The sequence below is a fragment of the Oenanthe melanoleuca genome, chromosome 3 (genome assembly GCF_029582105.1).
Source record: "Oenanthe melanoleuca isolate GR-GAL-2019-014 chromosome 3, OMel1.0, whole genome shotgun sequence".
In the NCBI taxonomy this organism is placed as follows: domain Eukaryota; kingdom Metazoa; phylum Chordata; class Aves; order Passeriformes; family Muscicapidae; genus Oenanthe; species Oenanthe melanoleuca.
In genome coordinates this window covers 82,246,302-82,265,406 of record NC_079336.1, presented here as the reverse complement: position 1 = coordinate 82,265,406, position 19,105 = coordinate 82,246,302, and the positions used below count along the sequence as shown (strand labels likewise).

At 36.7% G+C, this 19,105-nt stretch overlaps 1 protein-coding gene across 1 annotated transcript in view; it reads left to right on the top strand.

Annotated features, from left to right (window-relative positions):
• Positions 1-19,105, top strand: part of RBKS (ribokinase) — a 70,430-nt gene that overhangs the window by 13,541 nt on the left and 37,784 nt on the right. The window contains exons 2-4 of the mRNA XM_056489007.1: positions 5,963-6,095; positions 11,383-11,446; positions 14,188-14,250. Of these exons, the coding sequence (XP_056344982.1) occupies positions 5,963-6,095; positions 11,383-11,446; positions 14,188-14,250 (260 nt within the window). The remainder of the gene's footprint in view (positions 1-5,962; positions 6,096-11,382; positions 11,447-14,187; positions 14,251-19,105) is intronic.

Sequence of the window (19,105 nt, the reverse complement as noted above, 5' to 3'; positions counted from 1 at the left end):
GCCAGATCCAAAAGAGGTCTGAGACTTTTTCACCACAATGTTATATTATATTAGAGGCAAGAACTATTCTCTCCTTTGTATTTGTTCAGTTGTGAGAATCATGAAAGGCCAGTAAATTGTATGTACTAGACAGTGGCTAGTTACACCTACTCTAATCTCGCTGGGATTTTCCCCATTTTAGGGAATTCCCAGGAGTGGAGAAAGCAAGTTTTGTTCAGTGATTCACAGAGAACAGAATCAAAGCTAAGTTCTAGAGCTTTACTTTACATTACTTTTTATTGTCAGTTTTAAATTAAGTATTTCTGCTGCAATTTTCCTACCCCTGATCATCTTCACCTTTCTTCAGGAATTAAAAAAATGGGAATGTTTCCTTTGATACTATTTAAATGACAGTCATTTTAGGCATTTTTGGTGATATTTAATCTAATGTAGAAATTCTTTCCCCCTCTGAGTTGCCTGATGAAAATATTGTTGGGGCTTTTTTTGAGAAAAATATTCATGTGCTTTTCCATTTTCCTTTCTCATGTATGTCATTCTCTGAAACATACTGATACTCTCTGCTTTTCAATGTATCTAGTGAGCTAACTATACTGTACTATTTAAGCAAACCTTAGCAACAGAGCATTGAGTATTTTCAACACAAAGTAGTATCAAGTGCAAGCTCCAGCTTTGGCTCAGGGCAGTCTTACTGTACTGCTGCCAGCAGAGGCTCTTCTGCTCCTCCCTTAACAGGCCCACCTTGGCTGCTGGATAATGAATTGGATGAATTCACTGATCCAAATGAAAATGACCCTTTGAACAAAAATGTTTTGAATTAGGAAGCTCTGTAAACAATAAAAGCAGCGTTAGAGAAATAGTGGGGAAATGCTGCTGAGGAGAGGGCATGGCTTCACATCAGTTTAAGCCAACACTAATAATACAACTTTTTAGTTTTTATGTGTTGAAAACAATGAACAAACAGTGGTTAGGTGTGAAGAATCAGAAGCAAAGCATGATTAATTTCAGGATTAATTTATGCAAATTCTTCTTATACATCTCTCCCTTTTCCCTTCTTCATACTTAGTCACTGCTTAGAGGGGAGCTTTTTGAGAAAACGCAGAATATTGGGAAAGATATGTTAATGGCAATACATCATGCTTTCACCTCTGATTCAGTGTTTCAATTCTGTAGCAAAGGATTCTGTTCTGGTTTTAATGCCAGTCCTCCAAAGGGATGTCTGTCCTAAAAAAAAATGCTAATCAGCTCTAGCTTCTATGGGAACTCGTGGCACACACTGGAAGAGAGGGTTGAAGTTACTGCAGTGCTAGAATTCTTAGTCTGTGCCTTTATTCATCCCAAACCTCTGAAACACTGTAAGATTCTTCATTTGTCACAAACAAATGTGGGCAGCATTCCTGTGTGCTTTACATTTAAATATTGTTTTGTACAAACTCAATTGAAATTATGAAATTATGAGAAATTATATTGCATGCTTGTAATGTCCAAAGTAATTCAAGATGTTTCAGTCTGAACTTTCCTCTATAAATATGATTCAGTCGTACCATGCACAATTTGCAAAACATACAGTAATTTTATTTTAGTTGGAATGTATGGGGAGTTTTCAAGTTCAGTTTCTGATTGTTTGTAAGACATAAGAGTTCAATATCCTTTGCACCATTTATCCTCCCAAAGGTGAGCAGAGTTTGTCACGTAAGCACAAAGGAGTCTGTTGAATAGTAACTTATATTGGGTTTTTCATATCAGTGTTTTCAAATTACGTCAAAAGTTGTAAACAGGTTTGCAGAACATTTTATGTAACAATTCTGAAAGCCCATGTGACATATTTTCTAATTAACTTATTTAGCCTAGTTTTGGAGTAACATTAGCTGTTTCATCACTTTTAGGCTATTTTGGGTGTTCTTTGTGACACCATGAATAAGCCAAGAATTTATAGGGTTTCTTAATCATACAGATTAGTCATCACTGCCTGCTCATAACAGAAGCCTAAAATGCTCATTAAAATTGTCTGATGTGAATCAAAAGTTGGTATAGTTGCAGAATTAAATTATGAGAGAATACCATTATATTAGCAAAAAAAACTGTTTCAGGAATACTGGTTTCAGTGAAAGTTAAAACTGCATCTATAGATCTGTACTCTGAGTTTGTTTCATAAGGAAAATAAGAATGGGCTTCTGGAGTGGAGAATTGGTCTGGAATGATTGGTAATCATGCCTAAAATGAAATATGGTGAAGAGTTCCTTTCTAGAGAGCTACAGGAAGTTGCTGTGTGTTCTTGCTTGGTCCGTTTTAGCTTATTTTAAAAATTAACTAGTTATAAATGACTCTTGCACTTGATCCTTTGCCCTTTGCCTTGTACTTTTCCATCAAAAAAATAAAAAAGATCATTTCCCTGTCTTCCACAAGCTGTTTGATTCCCACAGGCAGTTGTTATGCCAAACTACTTGAAACACTGAGACCGAAATTCTCATCTCACCAAGCCTGTTTTTTCACCACTGAAATTATGATGCTTCCACTGGAGTTGCATGTTGATGCCAACATAAAAGAGAGAAGAATCAAGTCTGGCTACTGTTAAAACTGTTAAAACAACAATATTTATGGTTGAACATACTTGAATAGGAGCTCTGAGTGGTGCTATTAGGAGATGTGTACTGGAATCACGAAAATTTATAATCTTTCCTTTAAAATATATTGACTTTTTGTGGAAGCAAATTCTATTTAGAATAAGCTATAATCTTTTGAGAAGAAAACAGCCTAAGGAAGAGAAATGAATTGAGAATTGATGCCATTTTCATACTGCAGAATTTAAATGAGAAGACAGTGTGAGCTGGTGGATTAAGCTGATCTCTCTTTGGTTTTTCCCCTGGTTTCTTGACTGACCCAAAGCATGAAAAGGCAAAATGTCTTGACTAATTTCCATATCCACAAAACAGTAACAGTGATGTTCTGCTTTTTCAGGTGTAGTGAGATGTGTGGATAAAAGGAACTATACACGGGCTGCTATTTGTTCTTATTACCAAGACTGGTTGAAACATCCTTCCCTACTGAATGGCACCTAATTTTAGATGTGTATGTGCAATACCCTGGCAGTAGCTGAAGAGCAGATTCCTCAGCTGAGTTTTGTGGCCTTCATTCTCTGGTCCACAGCCGTCTCTATTTTGGCTTCCATTGGTGAAAATGGTGATAAATTACAGATATTACCATTAAGGAATATTGTTTATATATTGCTATTTATCTATACTCTTTATTGTTGCACCTTTGTCCCTGAGAGTGTACAGTTACTTATTGTTAGAAACAATTTCCTGGATGCTGCTGTGGGCAAACTATTTTAACTTAGCTGTATTAGGAGCTTAGCAATCCTTTCCAGACATATACATATATATATATATATATATATATATATATATATATATATATAGTAATAAGTGTATTTTTTAAAAAGCTCTTGTATTTTTGTTGAAAATGGCTTAAGCATTTTGCAACAAAATGTTCCTGGCTCTGAATCTCTGGAAATGAGTGTTATGAGTTTCATGTGTGACTCTTTTGGGGTTTATCTGTGGCCACCCACACAAAAGAAACCTGGTGACTATGTATGCTATCCTCACACTAAAATCTGGCTTGCTGTGTTGGTGAGTGTCTGTTAGTGAGGCTGCATCCCTGCCTTCATCTCTCTGGAAACTATAACTACTGATGAAGCACAGAGCTGTAAGAACTTCTTCAAAGCCAAAATCTTAATTTCTGGGTGTTTGGGACTTGTTTGACTTTACTAGTTTCATTTTTGGTTTTCTTGACTTTCTAATGATCCTAAACCTTTGGAGAGAGGAAATTGAAAATTAGAGGGAGAAAAAAATGTTTGCTTTTTCCTGAGAATTTTCAGTAAATTAGGATGTGCTCTGTCATTAGTTCTGTAAGATTCTGCAAACACCCATATGCCCCAGAAGGTGCAGCATAAGCTCAAAAAGTAATACACACATATTCTTCATATCCTTTCAAAAAACAATCTGTAGTGCTTGCCTCATGCAGAAGCATAGAATCATAGAACATTCAGGGTTGAAAGGAATTCTAAAGATCATCCAGTCACAACCTTCTCTGCCATAAGCAGGGACACTTCCCATCAGTCCTAGGTCTTATCCAACCTGGCCTTGAGCACTGCCAGGACTGGGGCATCCACAATCTTCCTGGGCAACTTGTTCTAGTGTCTCACCACCCCTACGCTGAATAATTTCTCCTAATATTTTATTCTGAATTGGAAAGCTGGCAATTTTCACAGAAGAGTTGAAGTTAGAAGGGACCATAGCAGATCATCTGTTCCAAGCTCCATGCTCAAGCAGGATCATCCTAGAGCACGTTGCACATTGCATCCAAGCAGTTCTCCAGTAAGGGAGACTTTCTGGATTCAGTCACCCACACAGGAAAGAAGTGCTGAAGTTCTTCCTCGTGTTCAGGTGGAACTTTCTGGGCATCTGCCCGTTGCCTCCCACCCTATTGCTCAGCATCACTGAGCAGAGCCTGGCTCCATCCTCTTGGCGCTGTCCCTTCAGATACTGATAGACTTTGATGAGGTTCCCTCTGTCATCTCTTCTCAAGGCAGACCAGGCCCAGCTCCCTCAGCCTTTCCTCATCCATGAGATTCTCATCATAAGAGGGAGATTTAATCATCTTTGTTACCCTCGGCTGGACCCGCTCCAGGGGCTCCACGGCTCTCTCGTCCTGAGGAGCCCAGAACTCAGTTTTTGAATTTTGAAGCTACTGTGAGGTTTATTGGTAAAATGATGCTATAAATTGACAAACAGAGCTGAAGTTAATCTCTTCATCATTAAGGTGGAATCTTCTGCATTCTTTCAGACTCCATTCCCCATGTTTCCTTTCTATTCTGCAGACTTCTGGAAACTGTCTGAGGTAACTGTTGTTAGTACATCATAATAAATTGTTAGTACATCATAGAATGCCTTCTCTTTCCACATGTTGTAAACTTGTTTGTAGCATAAGAAATTTTAATTACGTTTTTTGGCCTTGTACCTGGAATGCATGGCTTGAGAAGGAAGAAATTTTGGTTATCTCAGTGTTGGAAATGCATCTTTGGGTTACGTACTTTAATGGAAATGACAAAAGTCAGGTAGTCTTTGCATTCTGAGAAATTCAAAATTCTACCCTACAGTCTCAGTGGTGTCTTTTATTCCTTTTAACTTTTTTTTTGAGATAGAAAAGCATCTGGTAGGGTTAACAAAACTGCAGTTTTGTTTTGTTTTTTTTCCAAAATGGGAATGAAACCAGAATACACTCCTGATGGCTTTCGGCTTGTATTAGTGCATCTGGTTCTGGGCACCCATCCGCAGAAGGATGTAAATGTAATTGGACTGCATTCAAGGAAAAAACAAAATGCTGAGAAGTTGTAAAGCTTGATTTGTAAGAGAAAAACTTAGGAAAGAAAAATGTTAAATGTGTACTTTGAGCATGTATGACAGCAGAGGAGAGGCAGGTTTTGGTAATGATTACAATTCTTAGGGGTGTGAACACCAACAGAGTGAAAAATTACCTAGGGATAGTTTAAGAAGGTATCATTAGATGTAATAAAATTAAGTGAACTATATGTAAACTTGAGCCTAATGTTACAGTAAAAAACCCCATGAACAGTGAGACCTATAGATGTGTGGTTTATCTGTATTGAGTTAGCACTGGGGAATCCCAGTCAGGGATCAGGTACCATTTCTGTAGAAACAGGAAACATGAACAAAAGAAATGCAGCCCCTCTCTTGAGGGGACAAGAAACTTGACTGAGTGGTATGTAAGGAATAAACTTAAGCTAGTGGGATGTGGAGTAGAAGCCTAAAAGGTCTTTCGAGTATTTTTCAGTTTTCTTGGCTGACTGTTGAGCCATTTAGGATTATAACAATGCAACTTACTTTGAAGATGCTTGTTATCTTCAGTCACTAATGTATGTAAATATTGCTTTAAATTGGAATAGCCTTACTACACGGTTGCCAAAAGCTGGAGAAACTATCCTTGGACATAAGTTTTTTGTTGGTTTTGGTGGGAAAGGAGCCAATCAGTGTGTCCAGTCTGCTCGACTTGGGGCCAAGACCTCACTGATCTGCAAGGTAAGCACTGACTTGCTCTTCAATAACAGCTGAACTGAATGTTTATGCAAATTCCAGTAAACCTTTTGGTCACTTACCAAAAAGCTTTTGGTATATTTTTAGTTTTTTAAAATCTCTCTCTAATTCTCTTTTCTTTTTCTTATTTCAGCTATAAATTTAAGCATGGAGGAGGTTGTTTAAGAGCACTGCCAGAACCAGACTAGTTGGCTACAGATCTGACAGAAATTGCATGTAGAGAAAGATTGCAAAACTTAGGTTGATATACCATGGAAAAGAGAATTGGGAAGAGTTAGACATGTTCAAAATTTGAGAAATCTTGGTTAGGCCTTTTTCTTTATGTTCCCCACTGTTACAGCAATCAGCATTTCATTGATAGCATTCAGGTGCTAGAAGCTATGGTCGCTCTGAAATTTACTTTGTACATGATTAAAAATCAGACACTGACAAGCCAGTGACAAATTTGAGAAGAAATATAAAAGTGCTTTGAGGGTTGAATCATTATCTCATTACTTGAGGTTAAGATAAGGTGATCATATCCAAATTCTAGCACTTTTGTGTGCTATGGGATATTTTTGCCTACTTCTCTGAAACATTTGATGTACTGCAGTTGTAAAGACTTGCTCACAGGCCACTGGGCTGATTCAGCTTGGCAGATGCTATATTCTTACAATGCTTTTCTTTGATTTTTGTCATTAAACATTATAAGTTTTGAGAGATCATTACTACGGTTAAGATCAAATTTTTTCTCTCTGTAGTCTTTATTGTCCATCCTGAGTTAACTGTAGATGAAACTTCAAATTGACTGGACATACTTTGTTTTTTTGCCATAGCTGGGGAGGATGCTAAATTTGTTGGATCATTGTCTGTCAAGGATTTTTTGAGAAGTACTGGAAACATCTCAAGGAAGCCTTCCTCACTGTTCTTCCAATTCAATATTTAGACTAAACAATGTCAGCTATAAATTTAAATTACACCTGAAAGCATTTTTGTGAGTTATTATTACTAGTTTTTCTACAGTATGGGTTTGGGGTTTTTTTTTGGCAATGTTTGCGCTTCTGTCATATTGTGTATATTTGATCATCTTTGCGTTCAAGAATGATCAGATTCAAGTACAAGATGAACTGGCAATGAATTCCCTGCTAACATTTCCTGCTAAATGTTAAAGGCTTTTTTTCTATTGCAAGTGTGAATTTTGCTTTTTTTTTTTTTTTTTTTTTTTTTTTTTGTGGTCTAGCCTTTGCTCAGTGCAATGGAAACATACACATTCATAATGAAATTTAGTAGCTATTATAATTTTAAGTATTTTTCAAAAACCTATTTCTCTTATTTCAGTAAAACCCTGTTTTCTATTTCTTTCTTTCTGTCTGTCTTTCTGTCTTTCTTTACATCTTTCTGTCTGTCTGTCTCTCTCGTTTTCTCTTTCTGTCTGTTGTGTATTTGTTGGAGAAAACGTTACCATTTTCTCTCTTTTTTTAATTTTGAAAGTTATTATTTAGTTTTTAAAAATTGCACTTTATACCCTCACAAAATACTATTTCATCTCATGGAAGTCTCATAAACAGTCTTACATCTGCATAGGTTAATGAGATATAAAATTTCTTGCTTAATCTAAGAAGAATTTGGCAATAATGAGCTTCTACAGTGAAATTATTTTTACTGCAACAAGTAATCTGAAGTATTCGGTGGTTCTTTAAGCTGGATTGGCCCTCACATACATTACTCTGCTCAGTTATATGCTTCTGTTTTGGTCATATTTCCCAACATTTTTTATCCAATATGAGCGCAAAAATTACTTCTGTAATCTGGAGTTCAGGAAATGGAATCAGTATTAGTACTAATGGGACATTCCATTGTAGTGTGGCATCCTCTTAGTAGCAGTGTAATTTAGACAGAGGTGTCCTCAAGGAGACTAGAGATAAACTTCTCAGATCGAGTGACAAAGAATTCTTAATACCTCAGAGCTTTAAAACACAAGAGCCAGTGTTTGGTGGGGGTTTGAGAGAGAGTATCATAATGACTTACTGTTATGACTAGAGATGCCACCGATTGAGTGCTGTGGGATTTAATGTAAAAATTGTAAAAAGTGTTACAAATTGAGTAGTGGAAATGCAAACTACTGAAAGTGTTCTGCTTCCTGCCTGGATGTCTCTGCAAGTGGCCACTGTTACTCTGAGTTATTGATGTGTGACACAGTAGCAGTCAATTTGCTCCATCCTGTAAAACAATGTATTGATGGAATAGTTACAGAGAAATGTAAAGGATTCCTTTCAGGATGCTAAAGGATCTAAGCAAATAAATTAATTGCTCAGGTTCGTGCAAGAACACAGTTGCAGTACTGAAAAAATAGCAGTGTTATAGAGAGATTCCAAACTCCCCTAACTATTTTCTTTGTTTTTGTTGTGACCAATCGCAAAAAAATCTGTTAGGCATCCTGGAATAAAATGGTGGAAGGATGGTGGTCTGAAAGACATTGTATGTGCTGAAAAAGGTCCTGCTTTACCTCTGGCAAACAATTTGGAATGATCTTCACTGGTCATTGCTGATATTGCATATGCTAAATTTTCTTTAAGTCATGGCTGCATTTGATTCCTACCTAGAAACAGGAAGTGTTGTATTACCATATTGTGTAGTCTTTTTAAATAATCCATAAGCCAAGTTTAAGTGCTGTAATCTAAATTCTCACTTTATTGCATGCAGCCCAAAATACTATAAATATCTTCAATTTTTTTTTCCTTTTGTATTACTGTCTTATGCTTGTGTTTAGTACCTGTTTAATTCCCTAATGACAAAAAAGAGTAAACACTAGAAATAAAAAGCAACATATCAAATAAATGAAAATTATCAAGAAGTACATGCTTTTTGTTGTAAGTAATTTTCAGGTACAGATGAGTTTGATTCTTAAGCTGCTACAATTCTAGATGCTATGATGCCAGCCAGCTCCTTAGCTCCACGTGGAAAACATGATCAGAAGCAGGGAAAACCCAGACTGAAAATTACTAATGTAATTCTATTTATTCTGATACGCAAACTGTGTGACAATAATGCTTGTACAAATGGCTTTTGTTGTTAAGAATTCAAGAAAGAAGAAATGCTATTTCAGCACTTAACAGTGTTCTGTGGTCAGCAGACTAAGACATTTATTTTTCATTTCATCCAGTCCATCTAGCAAAGTCTGTGCAAAAGCAGGAAATATTTAAAACAATGTTATATAATTTGACATGGTCAGTAAATATGCCTTTAATCTAAACTGAGTCCCATGCCCAATACTCTTGTCTTGCTTGGGGGTAAAGCTTGAATGGAAAAATAAAGTCCTCCAAATGCACTGGGATTAACTGGGTTGGATACTGATGAACTAACATGGAAAAAAGTTTCCAGAGGAAAGCGACCTCCATGGACACCACTTGGAGGGCTTGCCTCCAGCACTGAGATGTCTTACTGTGAGTAAACGTCCCATTGCTGCTCTCAGCTGTTTTGACAGTTGAAAAGTAAGGGATGCCTGTCTGTCAGTCATGCAGGATCCAGGGCTGAAGGAAGGAAGTTTCAGCTGAGCTTTTGGAAGAGTGTTATGAAATATTTTGTTGCTGAATTAACTGAGCCAATTGTGAGATTTGTTGTAGAAGAATCATAGTAACCAGGGAGGGAGAAGGTGATGCCATCACTCAGAACGTGTTCCAGAGCACAGCTATTAGGCTGCAGAGGTGAGAACAACTCAGGTTTAAATTGCAGATGGCTGCAGTCATCCAGCCTGAAGCAGTCAGAAGAGGCAGCTTCTGACAACCCGCCCTGTCTGGCAAACTGGGAGTAGTCAGAAGTGCAAATATACTCTAATATGCAAACAATTAATAACACAGTGATCCAAGAAAATGCTGGATTGTTTGGGTTTTTTTCCCATGTACTAGAGGAATGTTCCATCTGGTTAGACTATTCTGACCTTAATTGCTGTCCTCCTTTGCTGAAAGACTAGGACTATCCTTAATAATGCTTTAGGAAAAAACCTCATAGATGTTGTAGGAAATGGAAGTTTCAAATCATGGTTATGCAATCAAATACATGCGGAGAAGGATCATCCATCTCTGACACTTTAAATTTTAGAATTCTAAATCAAAGTTCTTGATTCTTATGATACTGAGCTGGTACTCAGTCCTTCTCCAAGCTTTCTGAAGGACTGAACTCATAAATAGACAAATTTGTAACAACAGCCTGGAGAGGCAGCTGCTTTGTGCTTCTAGAAACTGAAGTACACCATTGGCTATGTAGTGCTATTTTATGAGAAGATGGATGGATAATTGGTTGGGGCTTCTCTAGACCCATAACCAGGATCTCAATTTGGCTTCTAATCTGAAAGATGTTTCTTTTTTCCTCTTGCGAAAATACTTTCTGTAGCATTGATTAGGCTTTGACACTTCTTGGATACACAACTCATTCTTGGAATTGGGAGCACATGCTGAAGACAGGCTAAGAGTGGTGACTCAAAAACTTTGTTTGCTTTGTAAATATATTTTAAATGTTTGCATGATATTAAGTGAATTAAACTATTTTTTCTCCATATACCTCACCTCCTTTGTTCTGCTTGTGTAATGTAATAAAAAGAAATTTATATTCGTTTGAATAAACAGCAAACAGAATTGTTTTCAGCTAAAAAGATTAATGGAACTGAAATTACAAGCTTTTTAAGTTGCTGTTAAAAAAACAATAGACCATAGCTTGACTCCCTAACTCAACTCAATCTGCTGTTGCTGGATAATGCAAACAAAAAACGTTGAATTTCTAAACAGTACATTTAGTACTGGGAATTGCAGAAATTAGTAATGCTGTGTTTATTGTCACTTCCTATCCCATAGACACAGTCTGATATTTTTCCACCAAGGAAGCTTAAGGTAGAAAATTCAAAATACAAACTGCAGTTAAGAAGGACACCAGAACTGATGTCAATGCTTTCAATTCAAAACTGAAAAATTCAGTACATGTCCAGATTTTAAAATCCCTAAAAGTTTCAGTGTCAAAGGAGCACAGGGATTGTACAAGGATGAAGCTTGAATATGGCAACATGGATGTTTGTAATAGAGCAGGAGGAAACTGCAGAACACTGTTCTTATTGTTTGCTAGTGCTATTAATAAATTTCTACTATCATTTCTTAATTTATTATTTGTTGATTAATAAGGCAAAAGGATTCAAGACTAAAAGTGCTGTATTTAAATTACAGTAGAGCATTTGGTTGTCTAAAGATGGTCTATTTTTCTTCTCACCTTTCTGTAAAGAAAGCCCATTCTTTTATCTTTTGTATAGGTTGGGAATGACTCCTTTGGCAATGATTATGTTGATAATTTGAAGAAGAATGGTATTTCTACAGGTAAAAATTTAAATATTTCATATTATTTTTTAACTTTTAAAACTGGTAGTGCAGGATTTTGATTGTTTTACCTTATTGGGTATGCTTACCATTTAGAACTATGAATAACTATTTTGATGCAGCTGGCAGGAATGAATGAATATGAGAGAGAATATGGGAACTTCTGAAATCAGCTGTACCACTAAAAATAAAATGTAGTGTTATTGCCTATAAACCTCAGATTATTACATTAGTGCAAGTCACCTGAAGATAACTTGCTGTTATGCAATTGTTTAGTCTGGCATTAATGATAATAATGCCTGCTGAGATATTGAAAAATTCATTCTGATTACTCATTCTCAACTTCACATTTCAGAGAACGGATGGAGTGGAAATTCAATGGTAAATGCAGTACATTTCACTTTTGCTTTATGAACCGACCCATGCAGTCATTTTAGAGGCTGCAGCTGATGTTAGCACACATACACACAAAAATCAATGTTAAAAGGCTTTCAGAAAAAGGGAAAATGAGGCATCCACAATATTCTATTATCTTTTCACCTTTGTAAAACCAATTCTCTCTCTACTGTGCACTGCTTAACTACATGATCACATTTTTTTCTGCATGACCCTTGTCTCCTTTGGAATGGGCAAGGATGGACAGATGTAATCACTAAGTGGCAATTCAATATTCTGTTTATCTCTTCTGTTTAAGGTGCAGCTACAAGCTTAGTCTGCATTATTCAAACCCTGCCTTAAAGACAAAACTATCAGTATTTTGTGGACTTTTTTATTATGCTTATCGTGTAGCATCTAAATATTTTGCAAATGTATATATAGGTTTATTCATTGTGTATCTTTCAACTTATGCAAGAAACCAAGCAAGGATGCTATGAAAACAGTGTCTGTTAGTGTACAGTTCTGAATGTCTCCAAAGCATGCCTACCTCGTGCCTTTGATCGTGTAAATGAAGCAATTATAATGCCTAGCACTTAATGAAAATGTATATGCCACAAAGAAATGTTTTCTGATTTAAATTATTGATCTTGCAATCTTAACATGAATTTTTAAATAATCTTTATAGCAACAAAAGAGTAATGCAGGAAAAAAAATCAGAAATTCCATCATATTGCAGTTCATTGATACCTAGGTAGATCATTTGAAGGTTTGGAATGTTTAGGTCCAAGATCCCAATTTCTGCTGATTGAGTTAAATGTATTTCAGAATTGTGTTTGATTGTCACCTCCTCCATTTGATCATTATTTTCCCTGGAGAAAAATAAGATATACTGCTGGTGGGGTTGATACAGGATCCTAACTTGTATTCCAAGATCTGGAAGCAGGGGTGATTCAGTGTGCTCAGAGCTTTTTGCCCAAGATGGTCTTATTTCAGTCATGGGCTTTTTGTCTCAGTTTAGTGCTTTTCTAGTATATCCCTGTTGTTGTACATAAGGATATTGATTACTGGATGAAAATCCTTGGATTAATGCCAGTTCTGCTAGCTCTCATATCTTAAGTCCTTGTTTTATGTCTTCTTTATGTTTCTCTTCTGTTTTCTAGCATATCAGCACACCCCTTTTCTTTCCAATTCCAATCTGTTTTGTAATTTTCCCCTTTCCCTGTATTCTTATCTTCCACAACCAAGCAACTGCCAGTGCTGCTCAGACCATTAGATCTTTATTGATTTGTTGTTCCTTTTCCCGCATTTGAACTGAGCAACTTGCTGCTCATGCTGCAACAGCATTGAGAGTACAGAAGACACACATTCTCTGCTTTTAGTTCCAGTGTGCACACAGAATTCATGCTGAAAATAAGCTGTAATTGCAAGGGAAGTCCTGCTCTGACCCTGGTAACTGAGCTAGACAAAGGTACCTCCAGGGCGAGTACCTGCAAGACTTCAGCAAAACCAGATGAGCATGATGTAAGGTGTTTTTCAGCCTTCTTCAAATTGGAGCAGATTGTTAAACTGGCCACAAAGGCGCATCTTGAGAAAGATCCCCACATTTTCCCATCATTAAATCCATGTTCTAAACTGTTAGAACACCAGAGCTCCTTAAACAAAAGGTCACCAGAATTTGTCTCAAATGGAATAGTAGATTTTTCTCAAATACAGTTTTTTGGGGAGAAAAAAGAAACCCTCAACTTTCTGGTCAGTTTTCTGCTGCAGTGCTACTGGTTTCTACTACCAAATTCATATCATTGGTTGGTATTTGACAAATTTGCTGTCAGCTGAAAACATGTTCTTACAGTAGTAAACATGGAACAATCTTTCTAACAGACAGGGCTGCCAGCATAATTTTAATTTCTCTGAATAATAATCCAAAGAGGAAATATATAACTGCACCACTGCCTTCATAGCATTAGTTAATATTGCTGCTGAAATGCAAATTACACAGAATGAGATGCTGGGTTGTTTAGTATTTTTGTTTTTCTTTAGCCTTGACTCTATTGTTTCATTGGATAAAAGAAATATTTCCAAGTAGAAGTAGAGTGCCTGAGAAGGCTGTATAAATAACATGCTTTCTCTAATGTAGCCAAATTAAAGAATGTTGGACTCGTGTTTCTGTTTTGTGGGTGTAAATTAACACTTTTTGTTGTTGTTAGTTTCTCTGGCATTGTTGCACATGAAAGAGTAATTAGCATTTTTAAATTGCTGGAGGTTATGGGTTCATTTTAGATTTAATTCAATTAAACTGCGTCACATGCTATTGGTTGAAAGTAATGTATTGAACTAGTGCATGCTCTAACTTTTCCCTTTCTTAGCATTTGTAGGTCAAACTGCAGATGCTGCTACTGGAACTGCTTCAATAATTGTCAACAGTGAAGGTACATATTTCTGCTCTGAATTGTCCTCTTTGTTCTGCCTTTACAGCCATAAAAGAAACCTTTGCCTTGTCACTGTTAATTGGGGAAATTTTTTTTTTACAGTTTTCATTTTTTTCAAGATTTTATTCACACTTCATTGCACTTCTGTTTATTGCAGGCAGTGTAGAATTAGGTGCCTAAAAGCAGCAGAATTAGATGCTTAAATTATAAGTGTGATAGCCGTATTTCAATCAGTCAGCTGATCTATCTGGTTTTACATTCCTGAACATGCAGTGTATGAGAAGGTTAAAGCTCTCCTTTTCCACTACAACATACCCATCACTTTTACTATAGAATCGTTTAGGTTAAAAAAGACCTTTAAGGTCACTGAGTCCAACCATTAACCCAGCACTGCCAAGTCCCCCACTATACCATCTACCTGTCACATTTACATGTCTTTTCAAGCCATTTCCTCAAGCTATTGAGAGCCCTTAAAAGAAATGTGTCTGGATCAAAATGTAGAGCTCAGGACTGATAATGTTTATGCAAACATAACAAATTAAGTGTGATTGGATTAGTTCACTTCTGGAGTTGCTAAGAGGCTTCATTTGAACAGTTACCACAGCTTAGCTGACACATCAACTTACCAAGCTTGTATGTAACCTGATGGTTGTACATTGGGCTACAGCTCAAAATGGGAAAGGAAACATAACTATTTACTCACGCAGCAAAATTGGGAAGGAACTGTGACTAAAGGCAAGCCTACACAGGAATATTCAGGAAAATTAGGCAAATTAGTTGGAGATGTGAGTTTAATTTTCCCTAAGTAAGATTAATCCAAGCCTTGCATGACAACTCTAATTCAGAAATAAGGTAATGCTAATACATTGAATAACCTGGATACTTGCCTGTTAACTTCCACCTCCTTTTCTTGGTTTGGATCAGCAAGTAGATTACACAGCAACTCTTGACACTTCTTATTCTGCCTACAGTCACTATAGCCTTTATAAATAGGAGGGGCAGTGTGAGTCCAGTAGCACTCCTGGGCCACTGTTTTGTACTTGTCTTGCACTAGACTTTCTGTCAAGACTAGTTGAATAAGAACCAGTTGTATAATTTCCCAGTTTGTATGCATGACTAGCTAAGATAAAAAGAGTCTAAATTTGAAGGAACAGATGATGACCTGTTAAAATTTTATGACCAAGAATTTTTCTGAAGTATAAGGAACAAAACAATCTTGTGGATGTAAAACCTTTATAAGCACCAGGAAAGGGAAATGGATGTTTGGGGCCATGAGGTTCACAGTGGACAGTCTTACATGTTAGTGTCAGTGTGAAGGATATATGACAGTGTTGTGATTCACATAGTGACATGAATAATGCATAATGTCATGTAGTTTGTGCCTCTGAGTAACTGAAAAATCATATGCTAAGTTAGCACTGGCCTCAAATTTAATTTAAAATCTAGTAGAAGAGCAAACCTGGTCAGAACTATGCTCTAAAGCAAACAGATGCACAGAATTGGTAATGGTTCTCGTTGTTACTTCTCTCAAAAACCATCTGGCGCCTGAATTGAGTAAATTGCAGTAAAATAGCAGTACTTATGTGCTTTGCTGTTGCAAGAGACATTTTCTTTTTTTTTTTTTTTTTTTTTCTGTAGAAACCTGGCTGATTTGACCTAAACAGGCTTTACAGCAGTTTTCAAAGGGCTTGTCTACACATGCATGTTTTACTGCAGTGGCTGTGCTGGCATAGCTGAACCACCACAGCACTCAGTGGACTGATGTAAAGTAGTTTCTGCTAGTTCAAATAATACCTGAAAAGGAGGCATTTGGAGTTGGGGTTGCTGAGGGTGTTTTGTGTTTAGATGAGGGACAAATAAAAAACATAGCTATCATCTCTTTAAATTGACAAGTTTTCATTGCTGTATTGTTACACACCTAATCTACCCTTCTTACCAACTCTTTACAAGCACTGATACTTGGGAAAAATACCAACTCAAACTGAAATCAGCGGGAGAAGTAGGAGATATGCAAGTGGTGGGGTATGATGCTGTGATGTGTGAGTGAAGGCAGAGCAAAAGAAAACCGTAGAGATCAGAGTCAGATAAGGCTCTGAAGTAAATCTTTCCTGATGTTACCTCTGTCTGTCTAACTGGCGCTGCGGAATTTCTTGGAAGTTTTTGACTAGTTACTGAATTGCACAAGTATAACCCACACACTATTGTAATTGGCAAAGTGCTAAAAATTGGAAAATGTCAGGCACATTTGATACTTTCAAAGTTGATTCTATTCCAGAACAATACTACATAGTTTCAATAAAAGACAGAGAGGTTTAATATATTATAGTTTCAATAAAAGATAGACAGGTTCAATCTCTGCTTTAATGCAGAATGGTAGAGAGATGTTTAATGAGTTTATAGAGCTGCACGGAAAAATGTGCAGCCCAGAGATGCTGCAAAGGTTCCCTCTGGGCTCGTCTCAGAAATCTGTGCAGAAATATTGCTGGGACCTTGTGTTCCTTTCAGTTCTCTTTTATGCTGCTACCCTTTCAGAAAGTTTTGGTTTTACTAAACACAAGCTTCAGTATAGCAGGATCCTATACCCTTCATATCTGTACTTTCTCTCTTAAGGATAAAAGCTGGTACATCCAGCTGCTTTTCTTAACACATTTTCTTTGAGATGCATCACAGCACTTTGAACCCAAGGTTTTGTTTCCCTTTCAGTCTGCCTTCTTGCCACTAGCTCTGTCACTTAGCACACCTTCTGCTAGCAGTGTGATATGGGAAGGTAAGAGCCCCATAAAGTGATGATGTGTATTGGACTTTCACACACACATGTAGGGAGGGAAAAACTCTCATTGTGGATAATTTTTTACATATTTACCTCTGAAGGTTATTGCAGCTGTTTCCATATCTGGTACTGACTGTCAGCTACAGTTGATGGTGCCATTATGTTGGCCTAACTGGACCAGAGGTCTGAACAAGTCCAACAACATTCATATTCATATTCCTAGCAAAAATTCAGTGGAGGCAAAACAGAATTTGGCGAGTCATGGGTAAAGTTCTCTTGATTATTGCAAGTTAGGACTTGGAGCTCACCTACACGAAACACTGGATGATAACCCTCACTTGAGACAGGCATTGTGCTCACTTTATGGTACAGTTATTAATCATTCATGACCAGTGAATAGACATAATTTTGTAAATTGCGCGTACCTTCAGTACCAAAGCACAGCTAGTAAAAAAACCATTCAAAATATATATTTAGGTAAGGCTAAGTAAACAAGGCAAATTTAGAATACATATGCTAGCTTGTTTGTGTTATACTTTCCATAGAGGAAAATCTTTGGTTTGAACCTTCAGGTTTATGAAGAAATGTCACCTGAATTTTAGAGACTTTCTACTTGGTGACTTTCTTCATGAACTTGAATGTTTTTGCATGCAAGACTCTTCAATATTTCTATCAAATAGTTGCCAAGAAATTATGATACCGTAACACACCCCAAACCCACCCTCATATTGATGAACTATATGATTTGGCAGCACATGTTTTTCTTGTAACATTCTTTTCCGGTCAAAAATGTAATTTTCTTCTTTGAGAATTATTATACACAAGCTCTTCAACTATTGTTACAATTGCACTGTTTGAACTGTATGATATTTTGATTAATTCTAAACACTACTGATGGTGTTTAGGCTTGTCAGCCAGTTTTAAAGATATTTATTGCACTGTGCCGTTTACTGGTTTGACATTTGATTTCTCCATTGGCACTTCTCACCTAGTGTCATCTATAAGATGACCCTTGTGAAAAACAGTCTGGCTTGAGTTATCCATCTTTCTAAGAACTAGAACTAGTAGCAATTTTAGAAGCCCAGCTTAGGACAGTTTTTATTTATGCAGCATTCAACCTGACTGGACCCAATCCCCATCTGGTATAAGTCTGTACAAGCTTATCAATTTCATTTAGCTGTTACAGCTTATAGCAAGTGTGAATGTGGCCCTTAATATTCTAGCTGATGTCTGCAAAACTCACAGTCATATAGATGTTCCCATCAAAACTGATATTTTTAGTCTAAGAAAAGAGATTTTAGAATTAACAGTAATGCAGTAAATATATTATTCTCATTCTTGGTATGGGTAATGTTTTTCCTCACTGGAGTAGTTTTAGAAGTTTGGTCTGCAATTTAAGGCTTCACCCAGGGTTAGCAGAGGTACATAGGCTTTTCTGTTTATCTAAGTTAATTAATAGTTTATCTAAGATAATTAAGATAAGATGTCTAAGATATAAAAGACTTAAAAAACCTCTGAAAATATTTGTCTCTTCTTTTTGTTGAAGGAACATATAAAAACAATTTTTAGAAATTAGTTTTCTTAGACTTTTCTAGTGTGTATGATTTTTTTGAAACTTAAAAATTATTTCATGTTGGACAAAATGAATCTCACCCCTCTTTGCCATCTGTCTTTAACTCTGTTGTCCCTGATGCTGAATTCCCATCTGATTTCCCTGGCAAGAAATAATTGCTTTCAACAAAATGGTTGCTGTTAATACAAATTTTTGTATTAATTGTGAGTTCATGGGTCCAGATTCTGCCTTCATGCACCCTGGTGCAAGCTTGTGGTGACTGCTATCGTTCAGTAAGTGTAGTATATATAATAGCTAAGAACAGAACTGGAGTGGGGGGTTTCCCTCCAGCTTGGGTTTAGTCCATCTGGACTGTTACACTGCAGTAGGTACTGCATTTCCCTGGCAGGTTTGAAAGCCGGCTCTAAGTCTCTGACCTTTTGTAGTTACAAAGAAAATCTTCAGACTGTGATCCAGTGCAGTATGGTCTACCTTGAATTTGTACATATGAGTTTAAGCAAACAGCCCTCCTT